Below are 26,249 nucleotides of genomic sequence, written 5' to 3'. Positions count from 1 at the left end.
TAATGTATATGTGCCTTACATCTCTAATATACATATCTTTCGACTCCAGAGCGATAGAGGATGGAGAACAAAGGGATTGTGGGACAGATTTTAGGATATACAAAGAGAGAAGCTGAGATAAACAACAGAGAAGACAGTTAACAGAGCATGCATGATCCTCTGAGTAGTCAGAGAGAGATTGTAATCAGAGTTCAGAAGGAGGATAACCTCAGACAGAAAGCTAAATGCCTACATGAGGTTAGAGGCTGTAATTATAATGTTGATTGACTTTTCTTGAGAATAGAAAATAAAGAGGAAGATGATAGCCTTGGACTGAGATTAGAAATAAGCCTGTTGTGTATGTTGAGGATAATGAGGATACTGGGAGAGTGATTCCAGGTAATTTCTAGGCCGGGTGGAGTAGAGCCAAGGGCTCTAGCTTAGGGGAGATATCATTAAGTTTAGACCTTAGCTGTTATTTTGTTTAATAATTTCTCTTTTGTCTCAGGTAATGGCTTTTTAATCGCTGTATAACAGGAGCTAAATAGAAGATAGAAAATTTCTTATTAGTTCAGGATAACTTTGTAGACAAGTTCATTAGCAGCTGTATCAAGTTTCTTGGGATAACAGCCTTTGAAATGTGTGTAACATTGTTTTTTAGTCTTTAAATAAATTAGTTATTGTGATGCTGCATTTTAGATATTTTTCAGCTCCACTAAAGTTTTCATTATCAGTTCAGTCCCAGCCCTTAAGTCAATCTGTCCATCCGTCCATCCTTCCTTCAGCAGATTTTATTAAGAGATGTGTGCTGTCTAAACACTGAGGGGATTTAAAAGTAAGGCATAGGTCCTACCCTAAAGAAGCATACCTTCTAGTAGGAATCTATCTAAAGACAGGGTGGTTAGGTTAACTTTGAAAGTCCTGTTTGAAGTTGAAGACTATGAATTTGTAATCTCCAGGAAAAATCTCTATTTCTAGCTGTCTTGAATAATCAAAAAATCTTGTAATACTGAACCTAAATTCCCTTTTGGTCTAATTATCCAGAGTTAAGTACCAGCAGCCCAGCCTACTCTGGGAGAGCCTCAGAAAAATTCCCTCTGAAGACCCTGGGTATCTCTGATGTCATACGAAATTATTTTTTCCTTCTCTTGTTAAGCAGGTGGAATTAAGATATTTCATGTTCTTTAAGCAGAGTTCGCTCAAGTCTCTTTCCCACCCCAGGAACAAAACTAGATCCCATAGTGTAGAACAGGATGGGATATGTGTAAGTCTACACATTCCTTGTTAAAAATCCCTTTTTGCTTAGAGATTGTTTGATTACTCTTTTATGTTTCTATTGCAAACATATAGAAACTGGTTCTTCATTGTTCCAAGTGGAGTAAGTTATTATTTCTGCCCCAAGGAAAGGTAATCACTTTGGAACAATTGCCCAGACATTGCCCCCTTCAGAAGAGGTATGCTACATGACCCGCTTCAAACATTCACTTTACCTGTCTGGTTCTTGTAAACATTTGAGATCTTTACCCATTCCTTAGAGTAGGCAGGCATAGATGTTGGAAAGAGTCAGCCATGGTCTGGATCTATAGTCCTTTCGAGGAAATCCTTGTCCAAGTGAGCCAGTAGACAAGGGATTGACTATTTCTCAGGACACTTTCAGTGTGATAGAGGTAGCAGAGGAATGGGACTGAGATGAATGTTTATCTGGCTTCTCTAGAAGGGACTTTGGCCTGAATTCTTGGTGTAGGTGTAAAAATGAAGTTAGCGTTGTTTATTTTATATCCAGTATTTACTGGTTTTGTCGTCAAAATAAACATAGATGTTAAAAAAGTAAAATCTACCTTGTGTCTCTCTAACCATTATTTCCACATTTAATACTCCTCTGACTAATCATTAAGTGTGAAATTTGATATTTCTGATATTTTTACATACACACACACACTTTAAACATACTTACACATACCCTGGCTGCTGGTCTTCCTCCTCTTAGTTTGGACATCTTTCCATATCATTTCTTTTTTTTTTTTTTTTTTTTTGCGGTACGTGGGCTTCTCACTGTTGTGGCGTCTCTCATTGCGGAGCACAGGCTCTGGATGCGCAGGTTCAGCGGCCATGGCTCACGGGCCCAGCCGCTCTGCCGCATGTGGGATCCTCCCGGACCGGGGCACAAACCCGTTTTCCCCTGCATTAGCAGGTGGACTCTCAACCACTGCGCCACCAGGGAAGCCCCTCCATATTATTTCTTATAGATCAACCTCATTCTTTCTCATGGCTGCATAATTCCATAGTATAGATTTATAATAATATCTTAGCCAAACTAGGGGACATTTAAATTGTTGCCTTGTCCATACATCCTTTCATTTTTCTTGGGGGTATACTGGTAGGATAAATTTCTGTAAGTGGAATTGCTGGATCAAAGAACCTACACATCTTAAATTAATAAATAGGGCCATACTACCATCCAAAAAAAGATTATACCAGTGTATATACTCCCATAAACAGTATATGAAGTTTTTTTCTTTCCTAACACTATAGATTATTCGTCTTTTAAATCTAGTCTAAGATTTTTTTTTTTTTTTTTGCCGTACGCGGGCCTCTCACTGTTGTGGCCTCTCCTGTTGCACAGCACAGGCTCCGGACGCACAGGGTCAACGGCCATGGCTCACGGGCCCAACCGCTCCGCAGTATGTGGAATCTTCCCAGACCGGGGCACGAACCCATGTCCCCTGCATCGGCAGGTGGACTCTCAACCACGGCGCCACCAGAGAAGCCCCTAGCCTAAGATTTTGCTACCCTGAGAGTATAAAACAAAAACAAACAGTAGCTAATTATTTTAATGTGACAGGTTTACCATTTAAGTCCCTTTCTAGATGGAAAGCAATTTCATTTTGATAAGCAAGACTATTCCTAAAATATGTTAAAGCCAATACATTTTAAAAGTATACTTGGTAAATGTATGTAAAATATTGATGAAGTGTTGTATATTTTTTGGATATCTTATAGAAAGAGCCATATTAAAACATGGAAGTCATTATTCACATTTTTGAAATGATTTTTATGCTTTACAAAGGGATTTAGCATAGTGTATCTTTAACAAACAGATCATTTTAATTGGCTTTAAAATTTTTATTCATATTTCTAAATTTTCTGGTATTAGATTTTTACTCATTTTTCAGAGCAATACAAAATAGCTATCTGTAATGTATAAATAGTTCTTATATAGGTAATATATTGGTAATCCTTACTTTATGCTGCCTTGGATTATAAAAAATAATTCTTGCTCATTGATGGCTAAATTTGACCTGTATTTCACTTGCACAATTTTAATTAAGCCATTTATTAGTTTAGGTTTCATTTTCTCTTTAGTGTCCTATTTTTTTCAAGTGGGCCACCTAGTGGCAAATCGGGAATGAAGGCTATCAAATAGTACATAGTAAAATTGTTTCCTTAGTATACCTATAAAAAGTGAGGTTTTCTGTATTATTGAATATAGCAGATGTTTCAGTTGGTATGTTGTATATATGTGGATAAATTTATAGAGGCTACCTTACATAGATACAAATATATATAAATATATATATATATATATTTTTTTTTTTTTTTGCATTATGTGGGCCTCTCACTGTTGTGGCCTCTCCCGTTGCGGAGCACAGGCTCCGGACGCGCAGGCCCAGCGGCCATGGCTCACGGGCCCAGCCGCTCCGCAGCATGTGGGATCTTCCCAGACCGGGGCACGAACCTGTGTCCCCTGCATCGGCAGGCGGACTCTCAACCACTGCGCCACCAGAGAAGCCCTATATTTTTAATTCTTAAGTATAAGCTAATGTAGGTAATATCATTGGGAAAATAAATTTCTTTCCTTATATATAATGTACACATTTTGCATTATATGAGAATTCAATAAGAATGGCTTAGGTTTTAGAAGGACAACAAAAAAATATTTGATTCAAAATAAATCAGACTTTCAGGATGTAAGAATTTTTGTTAAACCTGAACATGTAGAATCAATATTTAGTAAGAAAGACCCTCAGTATGCTTGTGCATGTAGAATTCTAGAAAGAGCACAGACTTTGAAGCGAGACCTGGGTTGAAATCTTGACTCTGCTAATTAAGCAGGTAACTTTGAGCAAGTAACTTAACCTCTCTGAGTCTTATCTCTATAAAGAAATAGTATTTACCAGGCAAGCTATCATGTTGATTAACAATGCTATTTCTGAAGAAGCTGGCACAAATAAATGAATAATAATAGTAGCTGCTATTTACTGTGTTTATTGACATCTTATGTATAAAATGTTAATGATACCTACCTAGTAGAAAAGTTATGATTAAATAATAATTACATACATATATAAAATGTCTAACAATGCATTTAACTTATTGTAGATATTTGAAAATGTTAATTGTATAAATATATATTGTTCATCCCTTTTTGTGTTTGTTTACATAGGGTCACTTAGAGATAAAGATTTGGAAGAAAGAGGCAGACAGGAGTAGTGGAAAGAGTACTGTGCCAGGGAGTTCCAGGACTTAGGTTTCAGTCATAACTCTGACACTAACTTCATACTTCCTTTAAGAAATCATTGTTGTTAAACACATAGACTTGGAGTTAGGTCTTTTCTTATCCTAGTATTTTCTAGCTCAGTGTAATGTATAAAATGGAACCTCTGAATCTATCCCCGTGCAATCGTTATCCTCATTACCAAAGATCAACCTCAAGATTACCCTCATTCCCATTCAGACACTTGTTTAATCCTAAACATGTTACATTTTACACATACACACACACATTTTTCCCGTACTCAAAAAGTAATGAGACATAGAAGATCGACAAGGAGGTGTATAGTTACCTCTGTGGTACATGGGTGCTAGTGGTCTGTATTAATCTTCAATTATTTTTGCCATTTGTCAGTTGTACCATGTTGGAATTAATCTTTCTAATTCTGTGGAACACCAGTGATTTGTGACTGTATGCTGTTTGTCAAATCCTTATCTTACAACAAATACTTGTAGAGATCATAGGTAAATTCTGTTTCATGTAGTAAATCATTGTAATGAGGTTATAAATTTTAATTTTAAAAAATAAGCATTAGATGTAAGTGCATAATTAAATGAAGCAAGTTGCCTTCATCTAGGTTATACTTATGCATGCATGACTGTTGACAAGCTTTGAGATGGAATGAATTTATATGAAAAGAAAAATAATGGAGATGTATAGAAAACTGAGGTGAGCTTCATTTAAAAGTGGTATAGCTACATAAAATGTTTCATATTATACTTTTTTTCCCTCCAATAAATAGACACTTTGTTTTTCTAGTCTATATCCAGTAGACATTTCTGTCTTTTTGCTGATTCTAATGCTTTTTAAATTACTGGATAAATGGGAAGAAATACAAGTAGCAGCTTTTCTTTTTCAGTATTATAGACCTGATTTAATGGGTAGAGGTTGCTTATAATTAGCATTAGTTATTTACATGTAAATGAATGCTTATAAAGGTCTTGAAAATCGTTGGTTCTCTGACTTGAAGGAAGATTATTTCTTTAAACTGCAGGCTAGTCATGACAAACTGTGAATTGATAGTGTATGAGTTAATGAGGTTTTACTGATGAAAATGATCTGTAAATATCTAATAAAAATTATAAAGTATATTACTGTATATTCTAACATAAAACCATTTTATGGCATATTTCTATATCCTTTCCCTGTAGATTTCAGAAGTTGATTGCAAAGATGCCCTAGAAATGATCTGTAACTTAGAATCTGAGGGTGATGAAAAAAATGCTCTTGTCTTATGTACTGCATTTTTATCACGTCAGCTTCAACAAGGAGATATGTACTGTGCTTGGTGAGTTGATTTTATTTTGAAAGGAGAAGTTTGTTCAATAAGATTACAGGATAGGTTGTGCAGATAGCTTAAGAACATATTTTTAAAAATCTTTTTAGTGTTACAAAGACAAAAAACTTATTTTCAGATATTATATGCTGTGCAAACTGATTATCAAGTAGTTCATATTATAACTTTAAAAACTTTATATTAAGGACCACACAACTCCTTAGTATACCAGCAATGATCATATAATGATCAATTATGATTAATTTTTAAATGTTGGAAGATGAAAGAAGGGCTTGTGTCTAATGCCACAATAAAAATTTTTTCAGATATGTAATCAACCTCTGACTTAATGTGTATATTTTTGCTCTGCATATTGCAGACTTTTTTACTACATAACTAGCTGCTAGTGATTTATGTATAGAAATATAGTTCATTTCTGTGAGGTATCATTCTACTTCACTAACTTCATGGTACATTTCCTAGTGGGCAAACCTGTTATATATAATCCTTTGGGAGGATACAGCTAACAGAGATGATGACTTCACTTAACTCAAAAAACTTAAGATCAACTGTCTTAAGTTAGTGTTAGCTAAAACTGACAATTTATCTGGTCAGTCGACAGCATTATTAGTCTTCAGTGTTGTGTTGGTATTGTGGAAAAACAGAAGAAAATTTAGTTTACATCGTTCTGATATTTAAGGATATTTACCAAGTGACACACGTCATATAAGTGAATATAGAACAGGCAAGCTAAATAAATGGTTGTATAATCAAAAAGACTAAAGTTTATAATTATAAAGGTTTTCTGAACAGTTGAGCTCAGTTATGAAGGAAAAATTGTATATGCAATACAGAGAAGATTGATATAAAAGGCCAGTAGAAGGATTCTGAAGGGAGAATAAATAACATGTATTTATTGAGGACAAGTAGGTTTTCTATATAACAAATATTAATGATGACTAAGAAATTAATGTGTTATATTGGTTTACAAAAGGCATCAAAGTCTGGGTTTTATATGAAAAGCAAAAGCAGTCTATTAAAAGCCCTTAGTAGAAGGGAGCAAAATAGAAGTTTATGTTCAAAAACACTGTTTAAGACTAACAGTTGAGAATGGATTGGAGCCTGAACAATGAGGGCGAGTTGGGGGTAGGAAGTGGCCGTACAGGGAATTGAGCTGAGATAGGAAAATCAACTAGAAAGCCAGTAAATAGTCCAGCTGGGAAGTTACGAAGTTTTCCTGTGGATGTGGGGTGGGGTGAGAGAAATGTTGAAGATAACAGTCTTGAGGATAGTAAAAAGCAGAGGCTGATAGATAGGATCAGTGATAATGATGCATTAAGTTAGAAGAAGGGTGAACTGGAAAGAATGTTAATCATCTTTTTCATATATTAAGTTTCAGGTTTCAAAGGAGATCAAAGGGGGGAGGTCTTATAAAGAACTAGAGAGGTGAAAGTGGTCAAGACTGGAGAGACAGATTTTGAAGTCCTCAATATGAAGGTTAAAATCCAGTAAATGAGCAAGTTATTCAAGTGGATGGTGAAAAGGGCACAGTTGCTAGGAGTGGAATCTGAGGAACTAATAGGAAAGGCCTGTATGGAGGAGAATACTTGAGAGGGGAAGTTGAAGCCAGGAAGAAGATTTTTGTGGAAGTTAACTATGGAGGACAGAAGAGAAATAGGACAATAGGTAAAAGGGAGGAAAATTCATCAGTTCAGTAGGATTACTTTCTAAGAAAATACAGTGTAATTGCATTTGAAATAAATTTCAAAGTTTATTTTTCAAAGTTTCTTTTATTTTTTCACTGCTGTGGCACAGATTAGTTATTTTCTTCTGGGTTCTGTGTCATCCTTGATTCTTAACATTATCTAATAATTTAAGTTAGAAGATAAAAATTAAATGCTTTTTAAAAATCATTATGCCATTGAAGCTTTTTTTTTTTTTTTTTTTTTTTTTTTTTTTGTGGTACGCGGGCCTCTCACTGTTGTGGCCTCTCCCGTTGCGGAGCACAGGCTCCGGACGCGCAGGCTCAGTGGCCATGGCTCACGGGCCCAGCCGCTCCGCGGCATGTGGGATCTTCCCGGAGCGGGGCATGAACCCGTGTCCCCTGCATCGGCAGGCGGACTGTCAACCACTGCGCCACCAGGGAAGCCCCGAAGCTTTTTATATATACACACACATTTTGCACTTTCTTATTACTTTAAAGTTCAGATGTGGCCCAAAGTTACCATTTATATAACTTGTTTAAATGTCAGATGCTTTCCTAGTAAAAGGTAGTGAGTGCTTCTCTGAGATTCAGAAATCTTAATCAGTAAAATGGTAAGTCATATCTTGATTTTTATTTAATAAGTCTTTAGAAATTGAGATTTTTTTTCTTTTAAACCTCATTCCACATATAGAATTGGAATCTATAACCAGTTTTAATTTCACATGTAGTTACGAGCCTGACATGTTCATGATTTTACATGATAGCTCCAGCTTACTTTTTTACTTTTTTTTTTTAAGGGAACTCACTCTCTTTTGGAGTAAATTACAGCAAAGAGTAGAACCATCTATACAAGTGTACCTAGAAAGATGTCGTCAACTTTCTTTGTTAACCAAGACGGTATATCACATTTTCTTCCTGATTAAAGTTATTAATTCAGAGGTAAGAATGATCAAGGTATCTTATCTTAATTTCAAATATATAAATTATCTTCAATAAAAGACTTTATTATTTTGGCACCTCTTCCAGTGATTTTTGTTTATTTCATTTAGTGCTTTGAACATTGATTTTCTTACTAGTCCTTGATGATACTTGATACAGAGAAACATAAAAATGCAAATGAGAGCCAGGGGCTTGCTGTTAGCCTGGAGAAAAGCAATATACATAATACTTGCATTTTATCATTCCACAATTTTTACTGCTAGGTGTTATACTATTTTGATAATTGGCTCTATAGAAATTTAGAAAGTGTAAAGAGAAATATAGAGATAGCTTCCTTTGCTAGCAGTCTGGCAGATTACGGTATCTAAAAATTCTTCTTCTACAAAAGACCCAAAAATACTTGATAAAATAAAACAAATATTGTTCTTAATGTATAGCAGCTGAGATTGCAAGAATATTGGGGAAATCCCTAGGCTCAAAAAGAAGAGAAACCTAAAAACTGGAGTAGAAATTTGAGCTGATGCTAGGGTTCTGCTACCCTGGTGAGGATTGGGGTATGTTACTAAGGGGTTTGAGTTTTTATATCCACACGGGGATAAGACAAGAGATGGGATCTTGGGCCCTTTCAAGTTGGGGATTTAGAACTGAGTTCTGTGTTCCCCTCCTTCCCTCCACCAACTTTTGAAGTACTATGATTTCATTGAAAAGTGGACTAGAAAAATATTATACTGTGTAACACAGGTGATGATAGGGAACCATGTGCATGTCCGACTGGACTGTGGGTCAGAGGAGGGAAATGTTTTCCCTAATAAATTGTAACCATAGGTCTGCCCTCACACGATTTGGGGTCCACATTTACCCTGCCGTATAACCAGGAATCCCCACACCAGGTGAGTGTCAGGGAGGAAGACCTTTTCCTCTCTCTTTTCTTCTTAGTTATGTTGGCTGGTCTAAGAATTAAACTGACACAGGACAGATTAACAAGAGAAGATCAGGCAAAAGTTTAATAACATGTATACATGGGAGAGACCCAGGAAAACTGAGTAACTCGTCAAAATGGCCAAAACTCTCACCTTAAATACCATCTTCAGCTAAAGACAAGAGGATGTTGGGTGTAGTGGTTTAGGGCTTCAGAGGGGAGGAAGGCAATTCACATGAAGATGGAAAAGCAGTGTTTGGTAAACCAATGGTGTGCTGGGCCATGCAGAGACTATCAGGCACGGTGGACTCTGATCTCCAGGCCCTGCAGAGTTTCTCCCCACCACCCCTAGCCCATATTCTTTGCAGAGATCTCTGGTGACAGCTCTATTCCAGGAACAGGCCCTCTGTCTAAATTCTTTTAGGCAGTAACAAGTAGGGGTGGCGGGTAACAGGAAGAACTTCCTTAGTCTTCTGTTTTTTAAAAGTAATCAGCCTAACATAATCCTCAGGTCAAAGAGACACATTTGGTGGTGACAGATTTTGCTCCCTTACATAAGTAGTATTTAAGAAGGTAAGGATGGAGTCCTGGGCTGGTAATGCCTGGGATCCCTGGCAGAAGCAAATGAAGAACTGCTTTGGAGGGACATACCTTCAGTACAGGATTCTTAGATAAAACCCTTCTTAAGATGGGTTCACTATCAAGATTTACAAAACAGAGAACAGTCTGCCATGAGGGAATTTTAGCAGAGAGAACTAACAATAGGGTTAAACATACAAGGATAAAAACGATAAATTACATATATTTAAAGACATAAATAAGTTAACCATCAAGCTCTATTAAACATATGAAACAATCTGACATGAATGAATTTCAGTAGACAGAAAGAATGATAGAGTTATTTGCCTAATACTTTAAATAATACAGTTATCGGATAAATTATAAAATACATATATTTAAAGATATAAAATAAGGGAATGAAGTATGAGAAAGAGAGGTCCTATAAAAATGACCAAGCAGATTTTAAAAAGAGTCAAAAGAACTTTTAGAAATACAAAAACAGTCGTAGAAATGAAAACACTTAATAGATGGATTAAACAGTAGATTAGACACAATTCAAAAGGGAAGTGATGAGCAGAGATTGCGTGTTTCCATTTATCTATTAGCAAAAATCAGAATCCAACTTTTACAAAATTAATTTTTCTTATAGTAACCCTTGTAGGATGCACTTGATTTCCCCTTCAAATGTACACGGAAGTCACTTTCCAAAGTTGCTAGCACTGCATGGAATGGTATGCCAGACAGGTCTTAGGAATCCTTTAAAAGCGGGATGTAATATGATAAGAAGTATTTTTAATTAATGTATAATTTTGTTTTTGAAAGTAGAAACCAAAAGACATTCTTACTTTTCAAAAAATATCTTTTAAGATCTATAGCTGGTCAGTAAATCTTACATGTATCTTTGCTATTCTTCTCCTGAAATAATTTCTCTTCATTTTCAGGAGTAAAGAACAGGAATGAGTCCTTCTGCTTTCCAGTTTTTAATCAACCTTAACTCATCCTTCTTTTTCATTTTATATGTCGTAGCGCTGCAATTAAAAAATAAACTTAACAATAAGTTTCTATGTAATTTTAAAATATAGGTTGTGCCACTACTTTATATCTAACTTAAAGAGCAGCATGGCAAAATAGATAGAACTTGAAACTAGAAGCCAGACAAACTGGGTATAAATCTTGACTTGTTGTTGACCACCTGGTAACTTTAACCACTTTGGATTTCATTTCTTAATCCGTGGAATTGAGGAGGTTAGGTAACAGGGACTCTCCTCCCTCAACCTTACATCCTGCTCACAAGGAGACCTTGTTGGGGAGGGAGGAAAAATCTTGGACAAGAGCTACACTGTCCATTATGGTAGCCATCAGACACTTATGGCTAGTTAATCTAAGTAAAATATAAAATTCCGTTCTTCAGTTACAGTAGCCACATTATAGGTGCTCAGTAGCTCCATGTGACTAGGGGCTACCATATTGAACAGCACAGATAAAGAACATGTCCATCACTGCAGACAGTTCTGTTGAGTAGTGCTTTTCTAGAGAGACTTTGGGCTCAGAAGTAAAGCACATAAAAAAGCACTTAAAGTGTGAATAGCTTGGGAAAGTTGTCCAGGGGAGCAGGATAATGTGCAGTGTGGTAATTGCTCTGCCCCAAAATCTTGTCTCCCATTGCATAAAATGTCTCCCTTTGTTTTTATTTTCTGAAATCTGACCAAACAGAGGTTTTATCTTAAAAGTAGAATCATAGATGATTATTGTTTTAGGACTATGAAAGAGACCTTAAAGTTATGTTGTAGTGACTGCGTTCTAGTGTAACTCCTCATTTTTTTACATGATGAAATTTAGCCTCAAGGTTGATGATTTGGGTTAACTGGTGCCCCCCCCCTTTTCTCCCCAAAACTCCATGAGTTGTTGAAAATTATTGCCCAGCTGCTCACATATTACCTAAAATAATTGTTTCCTTCTTAAACTCTATTTGAGATTTGCAAAGGAAATGGAGCAGATAGCTTGGTTCATCATTTTATTTATGCTTTTTCCTAGACCCCTGAAGTCTGAGTGTTGAAAAATATAGCCCTGCCCTTAAGGATCTCATATGTATTGATGGAGACACACTAACAGTTGCAGTGTAATATGGGTCTTTCAAATATAGAGGGATATCAAGACTCCTGAGAGGGAGAGCACATTGCTGAGCGTAGTGCCTGGTGTAAAGTAGGTGCTGATTGAATAAAAGAAGAGGGCCCTTTAACCCACTGGTCTGTTTAGACTCTCAAATAGTGATGGCCAAACAAAGCTGGAGAGGGAGAGTGTTCCTAGTAACAGAAAAAGAATGAAAGGTAGTGTAAAGAAAATACTGTTTTCTCTTCTGTTCACTACTCACTGAATACTTCCTGATGACCAAGTATGACCAAGGAGATTTTTTCCATACCAGGCAATCCTCTGATTCTCCGGACCCCAGCTGGGTGTCCTACAATTTAACTCAATTCTGACACTGTTCACCTAGAGATAGCATAGAATCCATAGGTTAAGGGCTCAGTCTTATAAGACTGCCTTCCTCCCCCAACATCAGCTGCCAGTCTTGAATCCAGGGTGTCACCTGCTTCTGACCAGCTGGCTATAAATCAGAGGTTTCCACAACTTTCTGGTCAGATTTGATTATTTACTAGAGTGGCTCACAGAACTCAGGAAGAAAGTTTACCAGCTAGATTACTGGTGTATTTTGAAAGGATTCAACTCAGGAAAAGCCAGATGGTAGAGATGTACAGGGCAAGGTATGGGGGAGAGAGTGAGCTACTCTTCCCCACCTCTACTTGTTCACAAACCCAGAAGCTCTCTGAACCGAGTTCTTTTTTGTTTGTTTGTTTTTGTTTTGTTTTTTGTGGTACGCGGGCCTCTCACTGTTGTGGCCTTTCCCGTTGCGGAGCACAGGCCCAGCTGCTCCACGGCATGTGGGATCTTCTCGGACCGGGGCACAAACCCATGTCCCCTGCATCGGCAGGCGGACTCTCAACCACTGTGCCACCAGGGTAGCCCCTGTACCGAGTTCTTTATGGGCTTTTATGGAGGCTTCTTTGGCCATTTATAATAGATTCAGCCTCCATCCTCTCTCTCCTCCTTGGAGGGAAGGGAGGGGGACTGAAAGTTTCAACCCTCTGATCACAGGTTGGTTCCCCTGACAGCCCCCAGCCTGTGGTTATCTAGGGGCTTTCAGAAATCATCTCATTAATAAACTCCAGTGTGATCGAAAGGGCGTTATTATAAATAACCAAAAAACACTCATTTCACCTATTTCAAAAGCTGGGAACAAAAGATGCCCCTATAGCTATTATTACTTAGGAAATTACAAAGGTTTTAGGAGCCATGTCGGAACTGGGGGTGGGGCAGGAAGACCAAAATATATATTTCTTAGCAGTATATTACAATATCACAAGTTGTATCAAGACATGGGAGAATGGCGTAGTTGGGGAACTACAGTTCACATTGCCTGGAGTGTAGGCTGTTTGGATAGGGAAAAGATAAAACATGAGGCTAGACCAGATGAGGCATAGGTCAGACTGTGAGGGCCCTTTTGTATTCATTCCATGCTAAGAAGTTTATATTTAATTCTGAAAGACACGGGTAATAACCATTTTAGAATTTTAAAGCAGGGTAAGCCATGATGCTGTGGGTGGATAGGGGAGGGCTGAATGGGATGTTAATGGGGAAGGAATATCAGCATGTAAGCCTTGGGTAGCTTTGGGTCAAGGATACTGGGCAGCCAGAGGAAAGGAATAGAAAAGGGGGACACCAAAGATAAAACCTTGCATTTTTCAGAAGATTGCCTGCTGTGTGCCAGTGCTAGAGAGGGGGATGAGTCTATTTCTTCTCTGAATGGCTCTCACTTAGGTTTCTGCTCCTGTGACTCATAAATTCAAGCTGGTGCTATCAGTACTTTCATTAACTGATATTATTAAGTAGGTTTTTATGGGCTAATTACTTGTTTAATCACATTGTACTTATGGGAAATTGTGAATTCAAACTCAACTCTTAAAAAAAACAGTTGTTACATAACCAGTTTATGATCTGAATATTACCTATAAACTTAATTTTCAATCAGACACACACAAAGATGAAAACTCAGAAGAATAAAAATTTTGACATAGTTTGTTTTGTTAGCCTTATTTCTTAAGGTTTCAAATGTATTTATAACATTAAGATGGCCAGTTAGCATCTCAGCCTCTTTCACTCACCTTCCTTTTGGCCCACAAATCTAAGCTTCTGTTTTAGTAAAATATTGTATTTCCTTCTTAACCTGTAAAAATACAGATCCTCTCAGCTTTCTTGGACCTTTTTTGACTTTCTTGCCCTTTGATCTTATGTCACACATATTTCATTCCCATGAATGTGACCACATCTTGTGACTGGCTTATTTTTCATATATTTGTTCTCTTTTAGCCTTGTAAAACCCATTTTTATCTCTTCATTACATGTATCTTTCATATGAGTCTTACCTTTATTACTGCTATATTATAATAATAGTTCAAGATACTAATTCAAAAGGAAAAAAGTTTATTGTGTCTCCTGCTACTCCTAATTCTTAAGATGGTCCAGGAACTTCCCTGGCAGTCCAGTGGTTAAGACTTCGCCTTCCAGTGCAGGGGGCGTGGGTTTGATCCCTGGTCAGGGAGCTAAGATCCCACATGCCTCGCAGCCAAAAAACCAAAACACAAAACAGAAGAAATATTGTAACAAATTCAATAAAGACTTTAAAATTGGTCCACATCAAAAATAATCTTAAAAAAAAAAAAAAAAAAAAGATGGTCCAGCCATGAGGTAGCTGATTTGGCATTCAAATTTATGATAGAACTAGAATTCCCAATATTAAGGAACAGGTAACTTTATTCTCTTAAATGGGAAAATCTCCTTTCATTACTAACGAGTTAGGAATTATGGGGATATTCTCAGTTTTGTAATTGGACTAAGGGTTTTGTTTCAGAAGGATTGTAAATATAAACTTAGGAAATGAAATTTGTGATAAAATTAATGACATTTATTGATCACTTAATGTGTGCCAGACATGATACTAAACTATACCAACTACTTTAGATACACAATATCTATTAATGCTCACAGCAGTTTCATGCAGTTTGTGTTGTTTTCATCTTTTATATTGTGATATGAAAGGTCAGAGAAGTTAAATAATGTCCAAGTTTGCCTAGCTGTTAGATGATTTTATACTCACGTCTTAACTTAGCTCTCAACGTTTATGCTTTTTCTGCTATTCTCTACAGTTCATTACACACATAGACACACAAACACACACACACACACACAGCTACAATGCTTTGGAAGGAGGTATCTGCATATATTGGTTATTGCAAAATTTGAGAAAAGCAAACATCTGTTTTAAAATTACTAAATTCACAAATCTGTTGATGAGTGTAAATTAAGATAACATTTCTTACTTGCTTTTTCACAGACTGAAGGGGCTGGACTTGCCACTTGTATAGAACTATGTGTAAAAGCTCTTCGCCTGGAATCTACAGAAAATACTGAAGTGAAAATATCTATTTGCAAGACCATTTCATGCTTGTTGCCTGATGATCTGGAAGTTAAACGTGCTTGTCAACTGAGTGAATTTCTTATTGAGCCTACGGTAGATGCATATTATGCTGTGGAAATGTTGTATAACCAACCAGACCAGAAATATGATGAAGAAAATCTTCCAATACCAAATTCTCTACGCTGTGAGCTCTTACTTGTATTGAAAACTCAGTGGCCCTTTGATCCAGAATTCTGGGATTGGAAAACCTTAAAACGACAGTGTCTTGCATTAATGGGAGAAGAAGCATCCATTGTGTCTTCAATAGATGAACTAAATGACAGTGAGGTTTATGAGAAAGTAGCAGACTATCAGGAAGAGAGTAAAGAAACTTCCATGAATGGTGGAATTGGTGCTAATTCTGGCCTTCTTAGAGACATTTGTGATGAAAAGCAGAAAAAGAGAGAGATAAAACAATTAAGAGAGAGGGGATTTATATCTGCTAGGTTCAGGAACTGGCAAGCCTACATGCAGTATTGTGTGCTGTGTGACAAAGAATTCCTTGGTCATCGAATAGTACGACATGCTCAAAAACATTACAAAGATGGGATTTACAGTTGCCCCATATGTGCAAAGAACTTTAATTCTAAAGAAACTTTTGTCCCTCATGTCACATTGCATGTTAAACAATCTAGTAAAGAGAGACTAGCAGCTATGAAACCATTAAGGAGGTTGGGAAGGCCTCCTAAGATCACAACTACCAACGAGAATCAGAAGACTAATGCTGTGGCCAAGCAGGAACAGCGGCCTATCAAGAAGAATAGTCTCTACTCAACAGACTTCATAGTGTTTAATGATAATGATGGTTCAGATGATGAAACTGATGACAAAGACAAATCTTATGAGCCAGAGGTGATCCCGGTCCAGAAACCAGTACCTGTTAATGAATTCAATTGCCCTGTAACTTTTTGTAAAAAGGGCTTTAAGTACTTTAAAAATTTAATTGCTCATGTAAAGGGACATAAGGATAATGAAGATGCCAAGCGCTTTCTTGAAATGCAAAGCAAAAAAGTTATTTGCCAGTACTGTAGACGGCATTTTGTAAGTGTTACTCATCTCAATGATCACTTACAAATGCACTGTGGCAGTAAACCATATATCTGTATACAAATGAAATGTAAGGCCGGTTTTAATAGTTACGCAGAGCTCTTAACCCACCGAAAGGAACATCAAGTCTTTAGAGCAAAGTGCATGTTTCCTAAATGTGGCAGAATTTTTTCAGAAGCTTATTTACTATATGATCATGAAGCACAACATTATAATACCTATACTTGTAAGTTCACAGGTTGTGGTAAAGTTTATCGTTCTCAGAGTGAACTAGAAAAGCATCTGGATGATCACAGTACTCCTGAAAAAGTGCTGCCTCCTGAAGACCAACTTAATTCTTCTGGAGATTCTGTTCAGCCTTCCAGAGTGAATCAGAACGCAGAAGGGAACACTAAGAAAGAAGGGTCTGTGCTTCCTTCAGAAAACAGCACGGGAAACACCTTCCCAGCAGATAGAAGTGGTGCTTGGGATAAAAGCAAGGCAGAATCACCTGTGACCAAACGAGACCAGATTTCTGCTTCAGAGCTCAGGCAAGCTGATGGACCATTGCCAAATGGTTTGGAAAACCCTGCCCCTGCTCCTCTGCTTCAGGCCAGTGAGGTAGCTGTGTCCATTAAGGTATCCCTCAATCAGGGGATCGAGGATAACTTTGGAAAGCAAGAAAACTCAGCTGTGCAAGGCACTGGTGAATCACTGGTCACAGACTTACATACACCAGTTGAAGATCCTTGTAATGGTTTGTGTCATACAGGTTTCCAAGAGAGAAAAGAACAGGCTTGTTTTAATGAAGCCCAGATTACTCCGAATTCTTTAGTAGATTCGGAAGCCCTCAAAATAGATGACCTTACTCCACAAAACTTAGAAAGACAAGTGAACAACCTGATGACCTTTTCTGTGCAAAATCAGGCAGGATTTCAAAACAATTTACCAACTGCCAAGTTTGAATGTGGAGGTAATGTTAAAACATCGTCCAATCTTTATAATTTACCTCTGAAGACATTAGAAAGTATCGCATTTGTTCCACCACAGCCCAACCTCAGTAATTCTTTAGGAACTCCATCAGTGCCTCCAAAAGCACCAGTTCAGAAATTCAGTTGCCAGGTTGAGGGATGTACTCGAACCTATAACTCTTCACAGAGTATTGGGAAACACATGAAGACAGCACACCCCGACCAGTATGCAGCATTCAAAATGCAACGCAAAAGCAAAAGGGGTCAGAAAGCTAACAACTTAAATACACCAAATAATGGAAAGTTTGTTTATTTTTTGCCATCACAGGTGAGCAGCTCTAATAATGCATTTTTTACACCACAGACCAAAGCCAATGGGAATCCTACTTGTTCTAATCAGTTGCAGCATGTCTCACCTTCCATTTTCCCAGCTCATTTAGCAAATGTGTCAGCTCCACTCTTGCCCTCAGTGGAAAGTGTCATAAATCCAAATATACCTTCTCAGGATAAAAATGAACAAGGTGGTGGTATGTTATGTTCCCAAATGGAAAATTTATCTAGTACTACCTTGCCAGCACAAATGGAAGATCTAACCAAAACAGTTCTGCCTTTGAATATCGACAGTGGCTCAGATCCTTTCCTTCCGTTACCTGCAGAAAGTAGTTCAATGTCTCTCTTCCCTTCACCAGCAGATAGTGGGACTAATTCTGTTTTTTCCCAGCTGGAAAATAATGCAAATCATTTTTCCTCACAGATGGAAGGGAACACTAATTCCTCTTTTCTAAAGGGAGGTAATGGTGAGAATGCAATTTTTCCTTCACAAGTCAGTGTTGGAAATGACTTCAGTAGCACCAGTGCCCAACAGTCTGCACTGGAAAAAGTAAAAAAAGACCGTGGGCAGGGCCCAAATGGGAAGGAAAGAAAACCCAAGCACAACAAAAGGGCTAAGTGGCCAGCAATTATCAGAGACGGGAAATTTATCTGCAGCAGGTGTTACAGGGCTTTCACTAACCCCAGATCTCTGGGTGGACACTTGTCTAAGCGATCTTACTGTAAACCACTGGATGGGGCAGAAATTGCTCAAGAACTTCTGCAGAGTAACGGGCAGCCTTCTCTTCTTGCCAGCATGATTCTCTCCACAAATGCAGTAAACTCGCAGCAGCCGCAGCAGTCTGCCTTCAGTCCAGGAGCATGTTTTAAAGATCCATCATTCCTGCAACTTCTTGCTGCTGAAAATCGCTCCTCAGCATTTTTACCAAATACATTTCCTCGGAGTGGTGTGACTAACTTTAATACAAGTGTTAGTCAAGAGGGAAGCGAAATTATTAAACAGGCTTTGGAAACTGCCGGCATTCCCAGTACATTTGAGGGTGCCGACGTGCTCTCTCATGTTCCGCCAGGTTGTGTCTCAGACCCAGCACCAGTAAATGCAACAGTGATGCCAAATCCACCTGTGCCAGCCCTGCTGCAGACTGTATGCCATGCAAACCCCCTGCTGACAGACCAGAATAGGACACCAAACTCCAAAACTTCCTCCATTGAGGAATGCAACAGTTTGCCTGTTTTTCCAACAAATGACTTACTACTGAAGACTGTTGAAAATGGTCTGTGCTCTAGTTCATTCCCTAATTCTAGTGGGCCATCACAAAATTTTATCAGTAACAGTTCACGAGTTTCCGTTATAAGTGGTCCTCAGAACACAAGGTCTAGTCATTTAAATAAAAAGGGAAACAGTGCTTCTAAGAGAAGAAAGAAAGTTGCTCCTCCACTAATTGCCCCTAATGCTCCCCAAAACTTGGTAACAAGTGACTTAACGGCAATGGGACTTATAGCAAAGAGGATTGAGATACCAACTACTAACCTTCATTCAACTGTAATTCCTAATTGTGAACCTCAGGGTTTGGTGGAAAATCTAACACAGAAATTAAATAATGTTGACAATCAGTTGTTTATAACTGATGTGAAAGAAAATTTTAAAGCCGGTCTTGAGTCCCATACAGTGTTAGCTCCCTTAACATTAAAAACTGAAAATGGTGATTCCCAAATGATGGCTTTGAATTCATGCACACCTTCAATAAATTCTGATTTGCAGATTTCTGAAGACAATGTTATACAAAACTTTGAAAAGACTCTTGAAATTATTAAAAGTGCTATGAATTCTCAAATACTTGAGGTAAAAAGTGGATCTCAGGGTATTGGTGAAACATCACAGAATGCTCAAATAAATTATAACATTCAGCTTCCTTCAGTAAACACTGTACAAAATAACAAATTATCCGATTCTTCTCAGTTTTCCTCCTTCATAGGTGTCATGCCGACAAAAAGTAACATTCCTCAGCCTGAAATACTACATAAGGAGGATCAAGTACAGGAGATTTTAGAAGGCTTACAGAAATTAAAATTAGAAAACGACCTGTCCTCTCCAGCACCCCAGTGTGTACTGATAAATACATCAGTGACACTGACTCCCACTCCTGTTAAACCAATTCCAAATGTCACACTTGTTCAGCCAGTTTCTGAAATGATAAGCAACATTCAGTTTAATGACAGAGTTAATAAACCCTTTGTGTGTCAAAACCAAGGCTGTAATTACAGTGCTATGACAAAAGATGCACTGTTTAAGCACTACGGTAAAATTCATCAGTACACTCCAGAGATGATTCTTGAAATTAAGAAGAATCAGTTGAAATTTGCTCCATTTAAATGTGTAGTACCTACATGTACAAAGACATTTACAAGAAATTCGAATCTCCGGGCACACTGTCAGTTGGTACATCATTTTACAACAGAAGAAATGGTAAAGTTAAAAATAAAAAGGCCTTATGGAAGAAAATCTCAGAGTGAAAATTCGTCAGCCTCGCGAATTACACAAGTAAGAAGACAGCTAGCTATGACAGAGGAAAATAAAAGGGAATTCCACCCTGCTTTAGAATTGGGTGCAATGAAGGAAAATACCCTCAGTAATATAGCAGTGATCCCAGAAAAACAACTTCTAGAAAAAAAAAGTCCTGATAAAACAGAAAGTTCTTCACAAGTGATGACCGTTACTTCAGAACAATGTAATACAAATTCTCTCACAAATGTACAAACCAAAGGACGGAAAGTTAGGAGACATAAAAAAGAAAAGGAGGAGAGAAAACGCAAGAAGCCAGTTTCTCAATCTCTTGAGTTTCCCACAAGATACAGTCCCTACAGACCTTATCGATGTGTTCATCAGGGTTGCTTTGCTGCCTTTACAATACAGCAAAACTTAATTCTGCATTACCAGGCTGTACACAAATCAGATCTACCTGCATTTTCTGCAGAGGTTGAAGAGGAAAGCGAAGCTGGTAAAGACAGTGAAGAAATTGAAACTAAACAGACTGTGAAAGAATTTCGATGTCAGGTGAGTGACTGCTCTCGAATTTTCCAAGCAATTACTGGCCTCATACAACACTACATGAAACTTCATGAGATGTCTCCTGAGGAAATTGAAAGTATGACTGCTTCGGTGGATGTTGGGAAATTTCCATGTGATCAGTCAGAGTGTAAATCTTCATTTACCACATATTTGAACTATGTTGTTCATCTTGAGGCAGATCATGGAATTGGGGCAAGGGGAAGTAAAACTGAGGAAGATGGCATATACAAGTGTGACTGTGAAGGCTGTGACCGAATATATGCGACCCGGTCCAATCTCCTCCGACACATTTTTAATAAGCATAATGACAAACATAAAGCTCATCTGATTCGGCCAAGAAGATTAACACCTGGTCAGGAAAACATATCAAGCAAGGCAAACCAAGAAAAGACAAAGTCTAAACACCGGGGGACAAAATACAGATCTGGAAGGGAAGGAACCAAAATGCCTAAGACCAAACGAAAGAAAAAAAATAATTTGGAAAACAAGACTGCAAAGATTGTGCAGATTGAAGAAAATAAGCCTTATTCTCTGAAACGTGGGAAGCATGTATATTCTATAAAGGCTAGAAATGATGCCTTATCTGAGTGTACGAGCAGATTTGTCACCCAGTATCCATGTATGATAAAGGGGTGTACATCAGTCGTTACAAGCGAAAGCAATATAATTAGACATTATAAATGCCACAAATTATCTAAGGCATTTACATCACAGCACCGCAATCTTCTCATTGTCTTCAAACGGTGTTGCAACTCACAATTAAAGGAAACTTCTGAGCAAGAAGTTGAAAAGAGTGATGTGAAAGATTCTGACACGGGTATATCAGAGAGCAGTGATAACTCAAGAACAGCTGTAGTTCCACAGAAGGAAGTTGAAAAAAATGAAAAAGATGAAGTGGATGAGCTAACAGAATTATTTATTACCAAATTAATAAATGAAGACAACACAAGTGTGGAGACCCAAGCTCAGACCTCTTCAAATGTTAGTAAAGATTTTCAGGAAGATAACCCCTGCCAGTCAGAAAAACAAAAAGCAAGTAATTTGAAGAGAGTTAATAAAGAAAAAAATGTCTCCCAAAATAAAAAGAGGAAAGTTGAAAAAGCCGAACCAGCACCGGCAGTTGAGTTCAGTAGTATGCACAAGGAAGAAGAAACCGCTGTTGCAATACAAACCACTGAGGAGCATCCTGCATCTTTTGACTGGAGCTCATTTAAACCAATGGGATTCGAAGTATCATTTCTGAAGTTTCTTGAGGAGTCTGCAGTGAAGCAGAAGAAAAATACTGACAAAGACCATCCAAATAGTGGGAATAGAAAAGGATCCCATTCAAATGCAAGAAAAAATGTTGACAAGACTGCTGTGACTAGTGGAAATCATATATGTTCTTGTAAAGAAAGTGAAACCTTTGTACAGTTTGCCAATCCATCACAGCTTCAGTGCAGTGATAATGTAAAAATTGTTTTAGACAAGACTCTTAAAAATTGCACTGAGCTTGTCTTAAAGCAACTTCAGGAAATGAAACCTACTGTCAGTCTGAAAAAACTTGAAGTGCATTCAAATGATCCAGATGTGTCTGTTATGAAAGAAATCAGTATGGGCAAAGCCACGGGGAGAGGGCAGAACTGATAACTCATGTGCTATTAATACATTATTTACAGTTTTATTTTAAATAGGAAGCCATCAAGCATGCTAGAATTGTGTAACTTTTTTGTTTTTCTTTTGTTGTTGCTGACATGAATTAACCTGGCCAAAAGAGAAAAAAAAGAAAAGGAAAAAAAATCAACATGACATTTGTCATGTAAAACTTTTTTTTATCCCTATGGGACTTGAGGAACAGAATCAATATTTCAGTTACTGTAAATAGTCGAGCTAAACCTCAAATTTCTATCAGCCAGTTGTCCTTTCCATGAACTAAACTGAATTATCTGTGTGATTGATATGTTTCACCGGGTCACTGCTCATGTGTAACAGTACTCTGTAGATACCTTTTTTGTATATATTTATTATTGTAAATCATTTGCTGCCACCAGCAGTGTGTAAGTCTAAACTATTAAATGACACATTTATATTTGGAATTTTAATTTTTAACTAAGTGATCAAGTTTTTAAAACTTCTTTTATTGTTTTAAATTAAGAATTTTTTTAACTAAAACTAGAAACTCTGCCATAGTTCATTGATTTTTACATAAAACATTTATTTACAAGACTATCTCAAAAAATTACTTTTCACAAAGTAGGCACGTTATATCAACACCTTGCTCTGCTTTGTAAATTTACCCTCCAGGATTTTTTGGGTGGTACTCATGTGAAATTAAAGCAGATTCTTTAGCAATTTCCTATAGCTGCAGTTTTCTTTTCAGTGCTTCTAATTGGATATAGTTACTATGATTCCATGAAATATAATGGAAATGTGAATAAAGAATTTACTACATCAAAGATTTTAAACATTTGGTATTTAAAAAAAAAATCCTTTGTGAATGTGATAGAAACTAGTAGTGTGGAGCAGTGTAAATATTTGAGGTGGTGATTTGTGAAGTAGCCCAGTATTGCCTTAAATAAAATCACATTTCATTTCTTGTTTTATACATGTGATCTTATAAAGGTTTTTGGGTTTTATTTGTTTTTTTTCCCCCATTTTCTGAGATTTATAGATTGGTGTATAGCTTTAAACTGTATAAACTTTTGTGGAAAGATTTTTTTAAACATTTTTATAAATCTAAAAATTGGTATCATCAAAGTGAGCCCATCTTGTGTTTATAAAATGCAAGAGTCCTTAAACATTTATAATTACATAGATGAAACACTTTCTATAAGGAAGTTGGATGTTTTGATTTTACTGTTTATAGATGTTAGATTGTACAGATTTGTCTGTATTTTCCCACCATATCTAATGATACTTTTTTCATTAGGTTGGTCTTCCAGAGCAGTATTAGTTGTTACAATTGATTATTTTGGTTATTCAGTATATAGTTAGCTCTTATAGATTAGCTTTATTCACCATATTTATACTGTGGATTTACGGCCAGAGATAGAGGTTATTTCAGGAGAGTTTATTACCTTCCTTTGAATTCCAATTAAAATCAGTACTGGAAACAAAAGAAAACATCCTTTCAAATTTACTTTTGTTTCTGTTTGCCATAAATAGTAGCATTAATTTTTGACTTTGTTATAAACCAGTTGCGTTCACAATATTATTAGCCTGAGACATTGATGATATTGTGATATGAAAATGTGTATATCCCCTGTTCAACATCAGACTTGCAGGAAAAATGAAGCACTTAACATTAACTGAAATTGCTGGTACTCTGAATAAATAAGCATGGTCAAGGAGTGAATTATTTTCTTTTGGAAAATATTTTTTTAAGTTTTATTATTAAAGTATTATAGTTTTATTTTTAGGGCCGAATGGGTTATATTGAATAGTTGGTTTCACCTCCTTAAGGTTTATTACCAATATGCATAAAACTTGACACATTAAAATCCCTATCCTTTGGTAAGCCCACTGTTATTTATTAAAATAAAAGTTGTTCTTATGGGTGATTAATACATGTTTTTTTCTAAATTAATAATAACTTAACTTTGAGTCATTTTAATATTAAATTTTTGTTAACAACTGAATGTTTCCGTACAGTTTTCTTAGAAGTTGACCTAGATCTTAAAGGTAGGCATTTGGCAAACTGCCCTGTATAGTACAGCAGTAAGTAGGTTTATTTCTGATGAATGTAGTGATGAGCCTGTTAAGGGAAAATGCCAGTGTACTGGGGCTTTTCTTTTGCTCATTAGCTTAAGAAAATTAACCACTAGAACTTCTGTAATTGTTCTCCTACATGTTGGGGGTGGGGGGTGGGACGGGCAGTTTGCCAACATTGAGTTAATTTTTTTTATATTCCAGGTACTGTATGCTAAAAGTAATTATGGAATAGTGGGCTTTTTAGCATGGAACAGAAAAATCAAATTATGGTATAAAATAATGAATTTATAGAACAACAGCATGTTGGTAAAATTTGATACAGAATGTAATGCCTAAGTATTAAAAAAGTATCAAAAAGTATATATTTTTCATGGTATAATTTTCCTCAATCTCTTGTCTTTGAGATATTTTCTTCCTACAGTGTAAATTTGCCTAAGTTTTCATCATTTGAAAAATGGATTTTTTTCCCTCTTCTAAACTCAGAGAATTTGAATCTTACAGATCAGAACATGTTATTCAGAATACATCATTAAGTGAAATGTAACAGTTTGAGAAATTTTCAGCAATGTTAAATTCAGCATAATTAAATAATTATTTTAAATGGCTGGACAGAGTTTTACAAAGGCAAATTTTGATCATCAGGTAAGCAAACAGTTGCTATAGTTATTAAGATAAAAGTACATGAAAGCTAGAGACATGGAGAGAATGCTCTGTTTTTCAGGGAAAAAGAGGTAGGTGGTTATGAGTGTTTCTAGAAAGATGGGTCTTGAAAGATCAGTGAGTGGTCGGCGGCTGCTCAGAGGGGAAAGGGGAATTCTAGGCAGGAGATAAGAAGTGGCATAGTGCATTTGCAGTATTGCAGGTGGTCTGTGTGGAAAGATAGGGAGTTGGAGAAGCTGAAGCTGAGGAGGCTGCTGGGCCAGGTCGTGAAGGTTCTTGTTTGCCACATTTAGTCTTTATCGTGTTGTTTTTCAAGTGGTTACTGAATGCATTTCAGTTGAACCGTTTGATCAGGTACCGATTTTAGAAAGATAATTGGCACTGTATAGAGGATAGGTTGGATAAGTTGGAGGTTAAGAGCAGGGAGACTTGAAGTAGTCCGTGCAAAAATTGATGGGCGCCAGAAAAAAGAATGTTACTGGAGTTGAGAAAGAGACTAATGAATGTGAGAGGTGTCAAGAAGTGGCGCGGTAAGGCAGCCTTTTTCAAAATGTTTAGTGTAGTGTGCTAGTAGTGGGTGGAAAGGTGATGGCAGTGATGAAAGCCGTTTTCTAAACTGCGTGCTGTAGCTCCCCTTAACGAATCCAGTGTACATCCGCATATTGAAGACTGAGAGGTTCTGCTGTACAGAAAAGATGATAACTGTTAAAGTGGGAATTTTTCAGACTTATATGATCATGAACATTAAAAAAAAATTTTTTTAATGTTAATACTTAGGTATATCCCACTAAGCTAGTGATTTAAGGAACATGTTTTGGGAGACAGCCATCTCAGATGTCATTCATTCAGCCAGGGCTCGTGATCAGCAGGTGTGCACCAGTGCACCTGTACCAGCTGTTTACACGTGGTGATTATTCTGATTGGTCAGTTTATCCATTCCAATTGGATTGATTCCCCTGCTGTATTGGTTGTTAATGTTTCATCACCCTACATCCAAAT

The 26,249-nt window shown here is 37.0% G+C and overlaps 1 protein-coding gene across 4 annotated transcripts in view; it reads left to right on the top strand.

The window, feature by feature from the left end:
• Positions 1 to 24,950, top strand: part of ZNF292 (zinc finger protein 292) — a 91,995-nt gene extending 67,045 nt beyond the window's left edge. For 3 of the 4 annotated variants that reach the window (XM_032650899.1, XM_032650902.1, XM_032650901.1), the window contains 3 exons: positions 5,683 to 5,819; positions 8,310 to 8,451; positions 15,381 to 24,950. In XM_032650899.1, the coding sequence (XP_032506790.1) occupies positions 5,683 to 5,819; positions 8,310 to 8,451; positions 15,381 to 22,526 (7,425 nt within the window). In that variant the 3' untranslated portion in view covers positions 22,527 to 24,950. Of the gene's footprint in view, positions 1 to 3,755; positions 5,201 to 5,682; positions 5,820 to 8,309; positions 8,452 to 15,380 lie in introns of those variants that run through there. The other variant, XM_032650903.1, reaches the window with a different exon arrangement.
• Positions 24,951 to 26,249: the final 1,299 nt, after the last annotated feature.

The sequence above is a fragment of the Phocoena sinus genome, chromosome 12, assembly GCF_008692025.1.
Source record: "Phocoena sinus isolate mPhoSin1 chromosome 12, mPhoSin1.pri, whole genome shotgun sequence".
Lineage (NCBI taxonomy): Eukaryota > Metazoa > Chordata > Mammalia > Artiodactyla > Phocoenidae > Phocoena > Phocoena sinus.
Note: the sequence above shows the minus strand (reverse complement) of the source record. Positions and strands in the feature narration are given on the sequence as shown.